Genomic DNA, 15,893 nt, shown 5'->3' with positions numbered 1-15,893 from the left:
ACTATTTCGTGGTTAATGTAGTTTTGTAAACAAGAAGGAAAATGGGATGAAGTCCCATATGTTGATCTGTTTTTTTTACTTACGAGGAAAGCCAGAATGGCAGGATGAATGTGGATTATTAATGGTTAAAACATCTGCACAGGGTGGGGTTTGTGAGGAACGTTGTTTAGAACACTTGGCGTTAAGAGAAAGCTTGAGTAGGGAAAATTATACAGGTATTGATTTAGAAGTAGCTCCAATAGGAACAAGAGAACCTAACCCTATCCCACCACCTGCTCCTCACCCACCTACCCCTGAACCTGTCTCATCTAGTACACCTTTCCCTCTTTATCCCCCTCTCCCATCATCACCCAATCCCTCTTCCTCGGAAGATGAACAAAACCTAGCTGTGATAGAAAGGGGAAAGAGGTATGCGAGTGAAAAAGATAGCAATGGTAATGAATCAGGGACCCCAATAGCCCATAGAACCCGGAGTCGTGCAAAGCTTGCTCCAGTTGTGCATAGAGATGGCATAAGGAAACAAAAACGGACTGTGATTGCCCCCTTGCGACAAGGTGTCGGAGTGGAAGGGCCAGTATTTGTAAAAGAGCCTTTTTCCCCGGCAGACTTAGTCATTTGGAAACAGTCAGCCAGAACTTAAAAAGAAAATCCTGATAAAGTGGCACGCGTAGTAAAAATGGTTATGAAAACTCAAAATCCTGACTGGGATGACATACAAGTAATATTAGATACTCTGATGGATTCTACTGAAAAAGAAATGGTACTTAAGGCACCCAAAGAGAGGGCAAGAGAAGATATTAGAAATGGGCTGGTAACAGGGAATTTAGATGTGAATTTCCCAATTGAGGATCCAAATTGGGACCCTAATGTATTGTGCGATATGAGGAGATTACGGAAATACCAAGAGTGGATCCAAATAGGAGTTCAGAGTGCTGTGCCCAAAACTATAAATTGGTCCAAACTATATGAGGTTCGACAGGAAAAGAAAGAATCTCCCACTGCGTTTTTGGAGAGGCTTAAGGAGGTAGCAAGGAAATATACAGACCTCCAAATGGATACAGAGCAAGCAAAGGTTCAGCTCACTCTCATATTCTTGGGTCAATCATAGGATGACATTCGTAGAAAATTGCAAAAATTAGAAGGGGAAGAATTAAGGAATTTGGATAAGTTACTCGAGGTTTCTTGGAAGGTATATAACAATTGGGAAAAAGAAGCTAGTAAAAGGCAGCAGCAGAATCTTTTGGCAGTAATACAGGGGAGAGGGAACCCAAATTTCAGGGGGTGTAACAGGAATGGTCGGCGAAGGAGACCAGTTACCCAGGGGTTAAGCCTGAATCAATGTGCGTATTGCAAGGGGGTGGGACATTGGAAGTGAAATTGCCCAAGTTTGAATAACCAGTTTGACCAGGGCAATCAGTTCCAGCAGGCTACCAAGGAGATGGTCCTGGGGGAGTATACCAGTTGACTAGACGTAGAACCGGGAGAACAAGTTAAGGAACCTGTTGTAAATATACAGTTAGGGCATAAAGAGGTCAGATTTCTAATAGATACAGGAGCTACTTTTTCTGTATTGAATGATTTGCAAGGACAAATTGGGGACAAGGAAACTACAATAGTTGGCGCTACAGGGAAAGAGGAAAAACAGCCTTTCCTGCAACCCCTAGATTTGTGTTTTGGAAACAAGGTTATAACACACAAATTTTTATATGTACCTGAGTGTCCAATTCTGCTTTTAGGGAGAGATTTGCTAGCGAAACTTGATGTGGTAATAACCTTTGGAAATGGAGAGCTTATAATGAAAATAACTGAATCAAAGATGGGACAGATATTAATGATCAAAGAAAAACCTGTTCCCTCTATCCCTAGGGAGGTAGAAGATGCAGTGATTCCCTCTGTATGGGAGACAGATATACCAGGGAAATCTAAATTGGCACAACCAGTGCATGTAGAGTTAAAAGAAGGGGCAAGGGCTGTACAAGTCAAACAATATCCCATAAAACCAGAAGCATGGCAAGGAATAGTAAAGATTATTGAGAAATTCTTGAAATACCGAATTTTAGAAGAATGTGAATCAGAATTTAATACACCAATATTTCCAGTAAAGAAGCCAAATGGTGAATATAGATTAGTGCAGGATTTGAGAGCAAAAAAGAAAATAACAAAGGACATTTATCCAGTAGTAACAAATCCTTATACATTGCTAACATCCGTAAAGGAGATATATACATGGTTTACCATAATTGATTTAAAAGATGCCTTTTTCTGCATGCCTCTTGACAAAGAAAGTAGGAAACTGTTTGAGTGGGAAAACCCAAGGAACGGAAGAAAGACCAAGCCCACCTGGACACGACTCCCACAAGCATACAAAACCAGTCCCACCCTATTCGGAAACCAACTGGCAAAGGAACTAGAGATTTGGACCCAAAATGGGCAAGTACCAAGAGGCCAATACTTATTGTTGCAGTATGTTGATATTCTAATTGCTACAGAAGAAAGAGCAACCTGTATAAAGGTAACCACTGAGATTTTAAATTCACTGGGAATGGGAGGCTATAAAGTATCCAGAGGAAAGGCACAAATCACACAACAGACTGTGATTTACCTGGGATGTGAAATTTCACAAGGGCAACGAAAACTAGGTACTAACCGTATCCAAGCTATTTGTGCTATTCCAGAGCCCCAGAATTTACGTGAGCTGCGAGTCTTCCTCGGGATGGCAGGATGGTGTCGCTTGTGGATCATGGACTATGGACTGATTGCGAACCCCTGTATGAAGCTCAGAAGACGCAGCCATTCACCTGGGGCAAACCACAGAAAGAAGCCTTCCTAAAATTAAAGGAAGCACTGACAACTGCTCCAGCACTAGGGTTGCCTGATCTGTCTAAAGATTTTCAGCTGTTTGTACATGAAAGACTGTGCCTAGCACTAGGAGTCCTGACACATCGTCTGGGAAGCTGGAAAAGGCCGGTGGGCTACTTTTCCAAACAACTCAACAACATAACTGCCAGGTGGCCCCCATATCTGCGGGCAGTTGCAGCTACTGTGATCCTGATACAAGAAGCCAGGAAACTTACTATGGGAAGGCACATAGATGTCTATGTACCTCACATGGTAACCACTGTCTTAGAACAAAAGGGGGGCCATTGGCAATCTCCCAGCAGGATGATGAAATTCCAGGTAGTCCTGACTGAGCAGGATGATTTCACATTAAAAACAACTAACCTTTTGAATCCAGCTTTGTTCCTAGGTACCACAACTGAAGAAGGCCCATTAGAACATGACTGTGTAGAAGTAATAGGGTACACCTATTCAGCAAGAGAAGACCTGAAAGACGTCCCACTAGAGCAGCTGGAGTGGGAGCTGTTTACAGATGGGAGCAGCTTAGTGGAAAACAGAACCAGATATGCTGGATATGCGGTAACAACAGTCAATACAGTAGTGGAGGCAAAGGCATTACCATCAAATACATCTGCCCAGAAGGCAGAACTGGTTGCTTTGACCAGAGCACTAGAATTAAGTGAAGGGAAAAAGGTAAATATCTGGACTGACTCAAAATATGCTTTTGGAGTGGTGCATGTACACGGAGCACTGTGGAAAGAAAGAGGACTGTCATCTTCTCGGGGTACGCACATTAAACATCAGGATGCAGTCCTGCAATTGATAAAGGCAATACAAAAACCTGAACAAGTGGCAATCATATACTGCAAAGCACACCAACCAGGAAACTCCAAAATCTGTGAGGGAAATCAAAAGGCAGACTGGGCAGCCCAACAGGTTGCTCGAGAGGTACAAACAACAATGGCATTGATACCTTTGAAGCTTAATGTATCCCAATTCAATTTGCCTCCAAAACCAAAATATTCAGTAGAAGATGAGAGACTGGCATGTTTGCTAAATGCACAAAAGAATTCAGAGGGATGGTATGTGACTGCACAAGGACAAATAGTGGTACCCCCCTTGATAATGAGAGAAGTTCTACAAATTAAACATAACAAATGTCACTGGGGAGCAGAGGCATTGGTAAAATTACTAAAGCAGAGTTTAATTTCAGTACGGATGTTAACAATGGCAAAATCAGTAATGTCAAAATGTAATACCTGCTTGAAAAACAACCCAGTGGCCAGGAGACAGGCACAGTTAGGAAGAATTCGGATAGGAATAGAGCCAGGAGACTATTGGCAGGTAGATTTTGTAGAACTACCAAGGACTCGAGGATACAAATACCTGTTAGTGGGGGTTGACACATTCTCTGGGTGGCCAGAAGCCCTTCCCTGTCGCACGAACCAAGCAAAGGAAACAGTTAAGTGGTTACCACAGGAGATTATTCCCAGATTCGAGGTACCCCTAGGGGTATCATCAGATAGGGGACCCCATTTCATAGCTACAGTAGTAAGAGAGGTAAGTAGATTGCTGGGGATAAATTGGGACCTCCACACACCGTGGAGACCCCAGTCAAGTGGACAGGTAGAGAGGATGAATCAGACACTAAAAAGGCAAATCAGTAAAATATGCCAAGAAGCCAAATTGCAGTGGCCCCAGGCTTTGCCAATACCACTGTTGAGGATTCGGATAAAGCCTAGGAGTGGGATGACAGTCAGTCCTTATGAGATATTGTATGGGAAACCATAAGAATCTCCTGAGCCTAACCCTAATGTACATGTCACAGGAAAGCAGGAAGTGTATAATTATGTTCTGTCTCTTGGGAAAACTTTAGCTCGGCTCCAGAGTATCCTCGTGTGAAATAGACCACTGACTCTCGAGAACCCAGTCCATAACATACATCCAGGAGACGAGGTGTACATCAAGAACTGGAACGAGGAACTGCTGAAAGAAAAGTGGAGTGGACCCCATCAGGTACTACTGACCACCTTTACAGCAGTCAAAGTAGCCGGTGTGGAACCCTGGATCCACCATACCCGAGTGAAGAAAATCCATCTTGGATCACAGACTGTGTAAACTCTGGAATGAACAAAGGCTGCAGATAAGACGTGTTTAATTGCTTTCAGAATGCTATCAGTAATTGTGCTAACGTTATGGTTATTAATATCTTTGGGTTGTGGAACGCAAAATGATCAACTAACCACTCTTCATTCTAGAATGAAGAGAGAGGTACAAACGGAAACACAGGTGATAAAGGTTTCTAAGCAGTTCGGGCTGAGAATGTAATGATCGGATTAGTCAAAGATTTTGCCAAAATGCAAAACACCAGCCGAATAACTGCCTGTCTGCCAATACCAAAGGCAGCAGGAGACCCAGTAAATTGGGGAATCATAACATCAAAACTACCTGAAATACAAAAGAACAAAACAATTACATGTAAACTGGTACCCGAATCGAGGCAAGTTACAGAAACAACTCTGGTATGGGAATCTGAGGCCAAGGATAGGAAAGATCAGATAGAGCCTTGGGACAGTGCGTGGTCTGTGAGTATTCTTCAAAGATTCCAATATATGGCAAACACCCCTTGGTGTATTAAGTGGGAAGGCCCTGAGAATGAAACAGATCCAGCAATAACGAACACTGACACTAGTAGCAGAACGAGGGCAGACAAAGTAAGTTGGTGGGCATGTAATAAAACTTATAACTGCACTTCAGATGATGTAGAGATAAAACAGATGCCACCCCTGGCAATAGCCCTACAAATTGGTTGTGCTTGCAGAGGGATCAAACATAAACAAGGCAGAGTGAATTACAGAGTAATTATAGGGTGTTCCAGGATTACAATCTGAGGTCCAGGACAATTTGTATGGGCAGCAAGTGATGGTACCTGGACAACACATCTGCCTGTAGATGGGAAAGTAAAGAAGATTACTTTAGGCCTCCCAACCTTATGTCCAATTTGGAAAAAGTCCCCATTTAATGGAAAACATGAACTTCTGTAGATAAGAGCAAGACAAGAAGTTCTAGACAATGAAAATCCAGATGACACTTGGCAAGAACCCTCTGGTGGAGTGAAATTTGGATGGGCCCTAGAGTCATTGCTTGGTCCTATAGCAAACTATCAGAGTAGAGAGATGCTATACAAACTTACAGGTCAGGTAGGTAGACTGGCAACAGTCACCCGGGAAGGATTTAAAGAATTAAATATACAATTACAAGCCACCACAAAAATGACTTTACAAAATCGATTAGCCCTAGATATGTTACTCCTGAAAGAGCATGGAGTATGTGGATTTTTAAAGGGACAAGTTGATCATTGCTGTGTTCATATCCCAAATGTAACTGCAGATGTAGAATATGACATCAATCAGTTGAAACAAATAGATCATGAAGCACAAGAAGAGCAAAAGGATTTGGCTACAAGCTGGTTAGGAAAAATCTTTAAAGGATTAGGGTGGAATGGTGAGTTCATGGATTAAATCTATCATTGAGAGTGTGATAATCTTACTAATTGTATTCTTAGCAATTTGGTTAGTTTACAGCATCTTAAAGGGAGAGATACAGAAGAAAACATCCTGGAACCAGAGGATAATAAAGGCACTAACATGAGATCCACGCCCACCATCTTCTGGTTCTCCAGTTCGTAACAGCATCCATGACAACGTTTACATCAACCCTAGATTTGAAGAGCCGAGTACGAACTGAGGAATAAAGGACTGTATCAAGTGAAAACATTTACACCTATAGGGAAGTGAAAATGCTTTCAAAGGGGGGAGAATGATAGTGGAACTCTGGAAAAAGTTAATGATAGAATCTAAAATGTTAGGCTTTGTGCTTTCCCAGATCAACTGCACCTGCATAAGCAGTATGATAAATTATGTAATTGTTAGATGTGATGACTGTTTAGTAATTCAGTGTAATTATTATATAACCATAAGAAGAATAGTGAGAAACTATGTTGGAAATTCAGAGAGGGGCTAAATTTATGTATACAATAGAACAATATAAGTTTAATAATTAACATGAAAGTTATGTAATGATAGAGTATAAAACATGATCATTTCGGATGTATGGTCGGAGTCAGATTTGGGTTGAATATACCCCGATTCCCAGAGCTCTTAATAAAAAGCACCGCATATAATCCCCCATGATTATGTGTTTTTGAACGCTAACATGGGGGGCCTGAAGCAACTCCACATGGAGGAAAAGGTGAAGGGCAGTCATCGCTCAGCCTCACACAGAGGTGAGGGGGGAGCTGGGTCAATCTCTGCTGGCAGGAAGGGTCTTGTGGCAGCCCAGAGAGGCTGTGCACATTGCCAGGGAACAGCTGTGCCCTGCATGTGTCCCTGCAATGAGCTGTGCTGCTGCCAGTGCCCCTGGAGCTGCAGGGCTGCTGAGCTGTGGGGCAGGCAGAGGAGCAGGAGGGTGCATGTGCAGCTGAGCCATTCCTGGAGAGCACAGGGCTCTGGGCTCCCTGCTGTCCCAGGGCAGCCCAGAGGCCAGGCTGTGACTGTGCCAGCTCTGGGCAAGTGGCTCAGGGTTGTGCTCTGGCCTGCTCAGTGTCTGCCAGCAGGAGCATGTTTCCCTGTTCAGCTGTTTGGACATTTCCAGGAAATGTGTCCAAGGAATTATGGAGCTTCAGATGCTTTAGGTTTGCATGGTGGCCTCTGTTAAACTTTGCCTCTCTGTTAAAATTTGTGTCTCCATTTTGCAGATCTGACTGGTTACAGTCCTACTGAGAAGTTTTCTCCAGACTCTTCCCATGTTCCCTCACCGACAAAGTCCTCACCTCCCATCCAGAAGAGCTCTCTTTCCTCCAAGCTCAGGAAGAAGCTGCCGCCTGTATGGAGAGTGTTTGAAGAATAGGATTGATGCGTTAGGCTAGATAGTTACATATGTTGTAACATAGCTATACATATGTTCTGATCTTTGGATGTAGTTTTGAATTATTGTGTTTTGATTGTATCTTTAAAATTTCATGACATATTTTTAATTGGATATATTTTATTTTGATGGTGAAAAAAAGTAAATTAAAAAAATAAAATTTAAATAAACCAAGAGGAGAATATGAGACCAGGACCTGCTTGCCTAGAGATTATGGGAGTGCAGCTCATTCAGTGTGCCAGTGTCTCACCACATCCTTTCCTCATTGGGCTTCTCCTCTTCCTCTTTGGCCATGTTTTCTTTGTGTCATTTGTGCTGCTCTTTGTTACTTGGCATTACAACAGCGTCACCTGTTGACCTGTTTGGGGGACAATGGATCCAAAAGATCCTGTCTAGTCAAAGGTTTTCTACCTAGGTGTGTTCTGTGCTCACCAAAGGCCTGAGCAAAGAAACCAAGAGAAGTGTGCCCAAATCCCAAAGCTTTGCTCCTTTGCAATCTCCCACAGATCTGGCTCACAGGTGTCTTCAATCACAATTCCATAGGTAAGAAGAGCTCATGTATTTCACTGGGAAATGATGCACTGCTTTGGCAATCACCTGTACGTATATTTACCCAGGACAGCAGTGCAGCTGTGTTGTTTGCACCTTGTTTGCAGAAGGATGAGTGCACTGGGAGGCCAATAACAAGTGACAAGGACTCCTCAAATCTGCACTGCAGCCTGGGCGCCATTCAGCCCAGAGCTAGGGGATCATTTGTTCCCATGGACCAGTGCTTGCCAGTGGAATCAATTCCTGCACAGCTGGAAGAAGCAATTCTGGATTCAGCCCCAGCTGTTCGTGGGCTGCATGATCATTGACAATGCTGCCCTTCCAGAAATTATTCTGCCGTTTCCTTTCATAGTCATTTGAAGCTTTTAAACTTCTCATTTCAATTTGCTTTGCCCTAGGGAAAATCACTTCTGGGCTCAGTACAAACTGTCACCTTTTGGCAGCCAAGTCCTCATGGTTGCCCGCTTCTGATGTTACAGAATGTCACCTGGCTGCATGAGTTTGCTTAGCTCTGGCTCTAGTCCTGGCCTAGTAAAACAGTTGGTAGCTCTATACCTTCCTTTCTCTTCCTCCCTCTTTGTCCTTATTTTTCCCTTTTCCCCCAGTTCCTCCTCAATGCATTTTGCTGTGGTTATTCAATAAAGGTACATTTGTTTTGGTTATAGCAGCAACTCCCTGTACCGTGTCGGTGTTTTTTGCACTCTGAGATCAACCCACAAACCACCACAAAACCCGTTCATAAGGACAGATCGTGACACTTGTATACATACTATAGAAACCTTCTATCAAACCTTAAAAATTCTCTACAAATTCATTTCCAACATTACTGGGTCTGGCACCGCCCAGGTCTGGTGTTCGCTGCCACCACCAGTGCCCAGATCTGGAAATTCCCTTGTTCTGGCAGAGCCAAGTCCAGCAACTTTCTGGTAAAGAAAGCCAAAATCTAGCAATTTCTGCTGCCGGCACCGGCAATGCCAAGATGTGGTGTTTGCTGCCACTGCCCGTACCCCAGCCTGAACATTTCTTATTCTTATAACACAGCCCAAGTCCAGCAATTTGCTGGCAAAGAAAGCAAAACCAGGCAAATACCTGGTGCCTACACTATTTCGATCTCGTGTTTGCTGACACCGTCAGTGCCCAGATCCGGAATTTTTCAGATGCCTGCACAGCATAATTCCAGCAACTTCCTGGCACAGAAAGTTAATATTTGGCAATTTCTCAGTGCCAGCACAACCCAAATGCAGCAATTTTCTGGCAAAGAAAGCCAGAACCCAGCAGCTTCCCAGTGCTGCCATCAGCACCACCCAGGTCTGGTGTTTGCTGTGCAAGTGACCAGATCTGGAAATTTGCCAGTGCTGGGAAATTGCCCAAGTGCAGCAATTTTCTGGCACAGAAAGCCAAAACCCGGCAACTTTCTGCTACTGGGTCTGGCACCGACCACATCTTGTGTTTGCTGCCCCAGTACCCAGATTTGGAAAATACCTGGTGCCAGCACAGCCCAAGTTCAGTGATTTGCTGGCACAGAAAGACATAATTTTGAAATTTGCAGGTTCTGGCTCCAGCACCATCCATCTCTGGTGTTTGCTGGGACCGCCAGTGCCCAGATTTGGAAATTTCCCGATGCCTTCAGAGCCCAGGTCTAGCAATTTGGTTTTAGCTAGCTTAGGCAGAGAAATTCCTTTGGACTGTGACTTTCCTTTTTCTTGGAATTGTTTAAACCTGCTCTGGACTGAAAACCCAGAAAAACACTGGCAGCAGCTCACACCTGTGGCCCACCCAGCTCTGGGACGCTGCATTCCAGCACCAGAGGGACTTAGAAGAGACCGAGTGAGCCAACTACAACCCACAAAAAGAACTTTTTGAATTTGCCATCTCTTCAGCACTGTCAGAGGTTTTATTTAATATTATTCATTTTTCATGCTTGTGAATACTTTACATGTGAAATAAACTGGGTTTTTTCACTTTTCTCAAGGGAAGTTGTTTCCTGAAATAATAGGGGGACAAGCCGCTTGAACTTGCTTTCTAGACGGACCCCTTTTGGAGAATTCCTCCCAAAATTTGCCCTAAACCAGCACAAACAGTCACAATGAAAATTTCACCAGTGGCATAATTTCCTGGTGGCAAATCTTGTGACCGAAGCTCGACCTTGCTCTCCATGACAGATTCTTGGGAAGAGCAGACAGGAGAAGATTCCTGGAAAACTGAAACAGCTTTCCAGAAGTGAAATGAAAACGAAAGAAACAATCCAAGATGTTTTCATCTATTTATTTCTATGCTCCCCTTTTCCATGTTGCATGCCAGCAATTCCAGATGCACAGCACCTCTAAGATCTGTGACTTAGTGATTTTTAGACACTCTAAAATACCATGAGCCACAAACAGTTTTTCTTCCCCTGTTTTTACTGGAAAGCAACACTGGAGGTGTAAGTGCAGTCCTGGGGTCAGGTAGGAATCCTACCCCAAGGGAAGGTGGCCCGACAGTGTTTGCCCCTCAGCAAGGACAATGCACAGCAGCGAGCGAGGGGATCGCTGTGCCAGTGTGCAGGAGTCAGGGCTCTGCATGTGGGCTCAGCGCTGCAAAGTTCCCGTGTTTGGACAGACGGAGGGGCTGTCCCCGGGGCGCGCGGGGCTCGAACGTGGGGCTCGTGGGGCGAGCGGGGAACGGACACGGGGACGAACGGCCCCGGTGCTTCAGTTGCAGCGGCGGCAGCAGCAGCGGCGGCAGCAGCAGCGGCAGCAGCAGCGGCGGCAGCAGCACCGGAAGAAGCAGCAAAAACAGATTCGTTTTCTCTCTTTCTTTCTCTTATTCTCTTTCTTTCCCTCTCTCTCCCTTTCCCGCTGTCGGGCACCCTTCTCTCGGGGTCCCTTGCCCGGCGTCCCTCTCCTCTCCCCGCCTCCCTCTCCCCGTGATGGGCCGGGCCATGCCCCCGACCCGCCCCCGGCCCCGGGCGGGGCTGCCCCGTGCCCGGCCCCGGCCGTCCCGCCGCGGTCTCGCCTCCGCCCGGCTCTGGCCGTGCTGGCGGCGGCGCTGCCGGGTGGTCATCAGTGCCTGGGGCGGGGGCGGCATCGCCGCCCTTTGCCTCCGCCTGGCCCGAGCCCGGCCCCGGCCCCGAGGCAGGCTCCAGTCCCGGCCCCGGCCCCGGCCCCGTCCCCCGCCCCGGCTCCGGCCCCTACCCCGGCCCCGGCCTCGGCCCCTGCTCCTCCCCGGGCCCGCGGAGCACACACGCGGCGCGGCTCCTCCCGCCGCCTCCGCTGCGGCTTCCCCGGCCCGAGCTCCGCCGCTCGGCAGCGCGGCCAGCGGCCCCGAGCCTCCCGTGCCGCGTTCCTGGGAGCGAACGCCTGGGCATGGCCGGCCCGGGGCGGGTGAGGGGCGCTCGGGGGCCGTTGCTGGCCCCGGGCCGAGCACTGACCGCCGCGTCCAGCCCGCAGGGACGGCGCAGGAGGCCCTGCAGGAGCGGTACCGGCTGGGATCGCTGCTGGGGCGCGGCGGCTTCGGCAGAGTCTTCGCGGCCACGAGGCTCTCGGACGGCGCCCCGGTGAGCGGCGGGGCCGGCGGCGGGCGGAGGCGGAGGGGATGGAGGAGGAGGAGGGCAGAGGGCGGAGGATGGGGCTCGCAGTGCGGGCGGCGAGCTCACCCCGCTGCTGGCCTTGGCTTGCAGGTGGCCATCAAAAGGGTGCCACGGAACCGCATCCGGCACTGGGGCGAGCTGGTGAGTGAGCGGGGCCAGCAGCCGGGACTGCCGGCCAGGGATGAGCCGGGGCCCGGCACGGTGAGAGCCGCCAGGACGCCCCGAGGGAGAGCGGGCGTGGGGCCAGCGCAGGGCGCAGAGCATCCCGGCCTGGCTGAGGGCTTCCCCAGGCCTGGCACGGCATCGGCCCCAGTGACGGCATCGTGCTCCTCCCGCAGCCCGACGGCACCAGCGCACCCCTGGAGATCGTGCTGCTGGCCAAGGTGTCCACTGGCTTCCCCGGTGTGGTCCAGCTGCTGGAGTGGCTCGAGCTCCCCAACTGCATCGTGATGGTGCTGGAGCGGCCAGAGCAGTGTCAGGACCTGCATCGTTTCATTGGGGCACGGCGGTTCCTGCCCGAGGAGGAGGCGCGGGAGCTGTTCCGCCAGGTGCTGGAGGCCGTGCGGCACTGCACCAGCTGCGGGGTCCTGCACAGGGACATCAAGCCAGAGAACATCCTGGTTGACCTGGACACCGGGCAGGCCAAACTCATTGACTTTGGCTGTGGCACCTACCTGCAGGACACAGTCTACACTCACTTTGCAGGTGAGCCTACCCAGGGCTGTGCTCCTGCTGCTGACATCTCATGGCCCAACATCTCCCAGCCCAAGCTGGCTGTGTCAGCGGGGATTCTCCCTTTGCTGCCAGTCAGGGCACTGAGTCCTCAGCTGAGTTGCTTTAGAGCAGGGCTGGGTGGGCAGCCAACTTCCAGCCCTGCTGGCAGCCTTTGCCAGCCACTCTGCCCAGGACTGGGGCTGGGCTGGGGCAGCCAGCTGGACCAAAATCCCCGTGGGTGGGGGTAGCAGAGAGAGAGGGCAGAACCTGTGCCCCAGCCAGTTTGGTGTGCAAATGAGAGGAAGGGCTTGCACTACCCCACTCACCCTGTTTCCCTTGGCTTCATAATATTTTTGGGGAAATGCAGGCAGGGAGGATAAGGGCATGTTTTTTCCCCAGCATGGAGTGGGTTTTTCCTTTGCATGTCATGGTCGGGCCTAGCCAGGGCTGCCCTTTTCCAGCACCAGAGGCTTCTTTTCCAACCCTGACTTTGTGCACAAGTCCCAGATGCTGGCGAGAGGGCAGTGGTCACCCTGTGTGCCCCTGATGCAGCCCCCGCGGGCCCAGGGATGCTGGGGCCAGGCTCTGGGAGCAGCAGCATCCCCCTGATGAACTCCATCTGTATTCCATAGGAACACTGTCCTACAGCCCCCCGGAATGGAACGACTTTGGCTGGTACCATGGCGAGGCAGCAACAATCTGGTCCCTGGGCATCCTGCTGCACCAGATGGTCTGCGGGGAGCACCCTTTCAGGAGGGGCCGGAACCTCAGCTGGGGCCAGCTCCCGCTGCCACAAAGGCTCTCTCAAGGTGGATCCTCTTCTCTGGGCATGGGGGGAATCCCAGTGCTGGGAGCCAGCAGCGGGCTCGTGGGCATCCCGCTCTGGCAGCTGCTGAGGAGGTGGCACATGTCCTGCTCTCCTGCTCTCCTCCAAGACAGGGAATTGATGGGAAAGTTTAGGCCCAGCTCTGAGCACATCCAGCATGGCCGGGGAATGGGAATAGTGGGGTAAAGCAGACAGGAGCCTTCTCTGGCTGACCATCAGTTTCTGCTTTCTCTCCCCAGAGTGCAAAGACCTGATCTGGTGGTGTTTATCCGTGAACTCCTTGGACAGACCCACACTGGAAGACCTGTTCTGTGTTCCTTGGATGCAGGATATTCCTCTGCCATAGAAGAAGGGAGAGAGCCACAGGCACACTTTGATCCAGGGCCCTGGTAAGTTCCTGCTCCACATATGCCTTGGCAATGAGAAGCAAAGGAACCCAACCCTTTTTGTGCTGCCAGTGTCACTGGACCGGGGTCATGGGATGGGAACACGCAGCCCTTGTGCTGGAGCTGAGCTGCTCTGCCCAGCACTGGTGGCTGCCACCCCAGCTGGTTTTGCTTGTCCTGGTTCCCTGACAGCTGGGGCCCTGGGCAGAGCCCTGAGAGCCTGGTCTGCCCCCAGGGAAGGAGAAGGAGCCCTTGGAGAAGCTGTACCGGGTGGGGATGATGATGCTGCTGCTGCTGCTGGAGACAGCGAGGGTGACATCAAGGATGACAAGCTCTTCCTCAGCCTGGCCACTGGAGGCTGAAGGTGATGCACTTTGATTCTGGCACCTTCTTCAAAGCCAAACTCCACAGGGAATTTGCAGATGAGTCCCCATCTGGGGAAATTCTGCCAGATTTGGGCATTGCCCAGCATGGCGGGAAACCAAAGGCTTCCCCTTTGCTGGGGCAGATGCAACTCATTCTTCAGTGGCTGCCCAGCTGCTTTTGGCAGGGCTGGGAGAATGGGCTGGGGTGGGCACGAAATGGGAGTGGGCTCCTGGCCCTGCCAACAGCCCCCAGCACCCACCGTGCCCCGGGCTGGGGCTGGGGCAGCCAGCCCGACACAAACAAACCCCGTGGTGGGAGCAGAGGTGGGGCTCCAGAACCTGTGCACAGCTGCTTTGCTGTGCAGGCAAGGAAGGGCTTGGGCTGTTCCACTGCCCTTGTTTGCTTTGGGGTCACTGTGATTTTGGGGGACAGTGCAGGGGGGAAGAGAGAAAGTGTGGGTTTCCCACAGCTGTGGCTGACTTTTTCCCTGGCATGCAGGGGTTTGGCCTTCCTCAAGGCCCTGACAGAGATAAGAGTTTTTACTCTTTTTCTTGTTTTCCCTTTTTTTCTCTAAACTCTTTTCAAGAATGTGTTGTTTGTTTTTCCAGAGGAAGCATTCGAGGTTGTCCAGTGTGGATGGGGAAGTGCTGGAGAGCAGCTGTGGCGTGGATGGGCCGTGCCCTTGGAGAAGGCTGAGGCCATGGTTTGGGAGCAGCTTTTCTTGCAGCCGTGGCTGGTGTGAGGTGGGTCCCTGTGTGCTTGGCAGGGTGGGATCAGAGCTTTTGGGAGATGGCAGCGAGCACAGGAGCATCCTGCTCTGGGCAGCTGCTGAGGGCTGGATGTGCCATGGCTGGCTGCAGGCTGGGCACATGTCCTGCCCTCCTGCTCTGTGCCAAAGGCAGCAGGGATGGGAGCTCTGGGCACAGCTCTGGGCACAGCCAGCATGGCCTGGGCACCGCAGGCCTTGGCACAAGGGGACAGGAGCCCTCAGCTAACGGGCACTTTCTGCTTTCTCTCCTTGCAGCCGGGCTCTGCGGGTGCTGAGGCTGCTCTGGGCTCTGCCAGGGCTCTGCTGGGCTCAGCCCTGGGCCCAGCTGGGCTGGCTCTGCCCTCACATTGCTCTGACAGCTTTGCATCAGACGAGCCCGTTGTGAGCACAGCGCCTGAGCTTTCTGCTTTGGCAGGTGAGTGAGACTCTGCCGCAGGCCCAGAGATTGCAGCTGGGGACACACATCCAATTGGCAAGGACCCAAACTCTCCACAGTCCCAGCTGAATGCCTGGATCTGCACAGGGTGTTTTGTCTGTCCCTTTCTTCCTTCTTTATTGGCTGGAATTGTGCAACTGCACTTTGTTCCTCCTCTAGCAGTGCCACGAGTGGGCCAAAGCTGGCGAGTGGGCCGTGCTCCTGAGGCAGTGCAGTCTGGAGCTGGTGGATGGAGAATTGCCCTTCTGCACTGTCAAACCAGAGCAAAATGCCGTAAGTGGGACTTAGTTTCTCTTTGAAATCCCTGACAGTTTCAAAAGGAATGTGCAGCTCATTCCCAGGCTGAGAAGGAAGGTCATCTTCTAAAGGATTTGGGGTTTGACAGAGTTTCCATTCCCAGTCCTGCTTGGAGCTGGAAGGGCACAAAAACATTTCCTCTTGCTTCAAGCACAATTTAAAATACCAGTGTTGGGAACAAAACGCAAAATCTTTTAAGAGGCTGCTGAGGTCAGGAA

General features: G+C 49.8%; 1 protein-coding gene across 1 annotated transcript; it reads left to right on the top strand.

Annotated features, from left to right (window-relative positions):
• The first annotated feature begins 7,053 nt into the window (after positions 1-7,053).
• LOC141730231 (serine/threonine-protein kinase pim-1-like) lies at positions 7,054-13,767 on the top strand. The gene is made up of 6 exons (XM_074547662.1): positions 7,054-7,123; positions 11,742-11,848; positions 11,972-12,022; positions 12,220-12,586; positions 13,228-13,404; positions 13,661-13,767. The coding sequence occupies exons 1-6, from the start codon at positions 7,054-7,056 to the stop codon at positions 13,765-13,767; spliced, it is 879 nt and encodes a 292-aa protein (XP_074403763.1).
• Positions 13,768-15,893: the final 2,126 nt, after the last annotated feature.

This window comes from Zonotrichia albicollis, chromosome 9, assembly GCF_047830755.1.
Source record: "Zonotrichia albicollis isolate bZonAlb1 chromosome 9, bZonAlb1.hap1, whole genome shotgun sequence".
NCBI lineage: Eukaryota > Metazoa > Chordata > Aves > Passeriformes > Passerellidae > Zonotrichia > Zonotrichia albicollis.
This window is presented reverse-complemented; position numbering and strand designations above follow the sequence as displayed.

Bases quoted from the DNA above. Each gene is read 5' to 3' on its own strand.
- LOC141730231 (XM_074547662.1), top strand. From the start codon at position 7,054: ATGGGGGGCCTGAAGCAACTCCACATGGAGGAAAAGGTGAAGGGCAGT. The intron at 11,849-11,971 runs GTGAGCGGCGGG...CTTGGCTTGCAG, and splicing joins GGCTCTCGGACGGCGCCCCG to GTGGCCATCAAAAGGGTGCC. The intron at 13,405-13,660 runs GTGGATCCTCTT...TTCTCTCCCCAG, and splicing joins GCCACAAAGGCTCTCTCAAG to AGTGCAAAGACCTGATCTGG.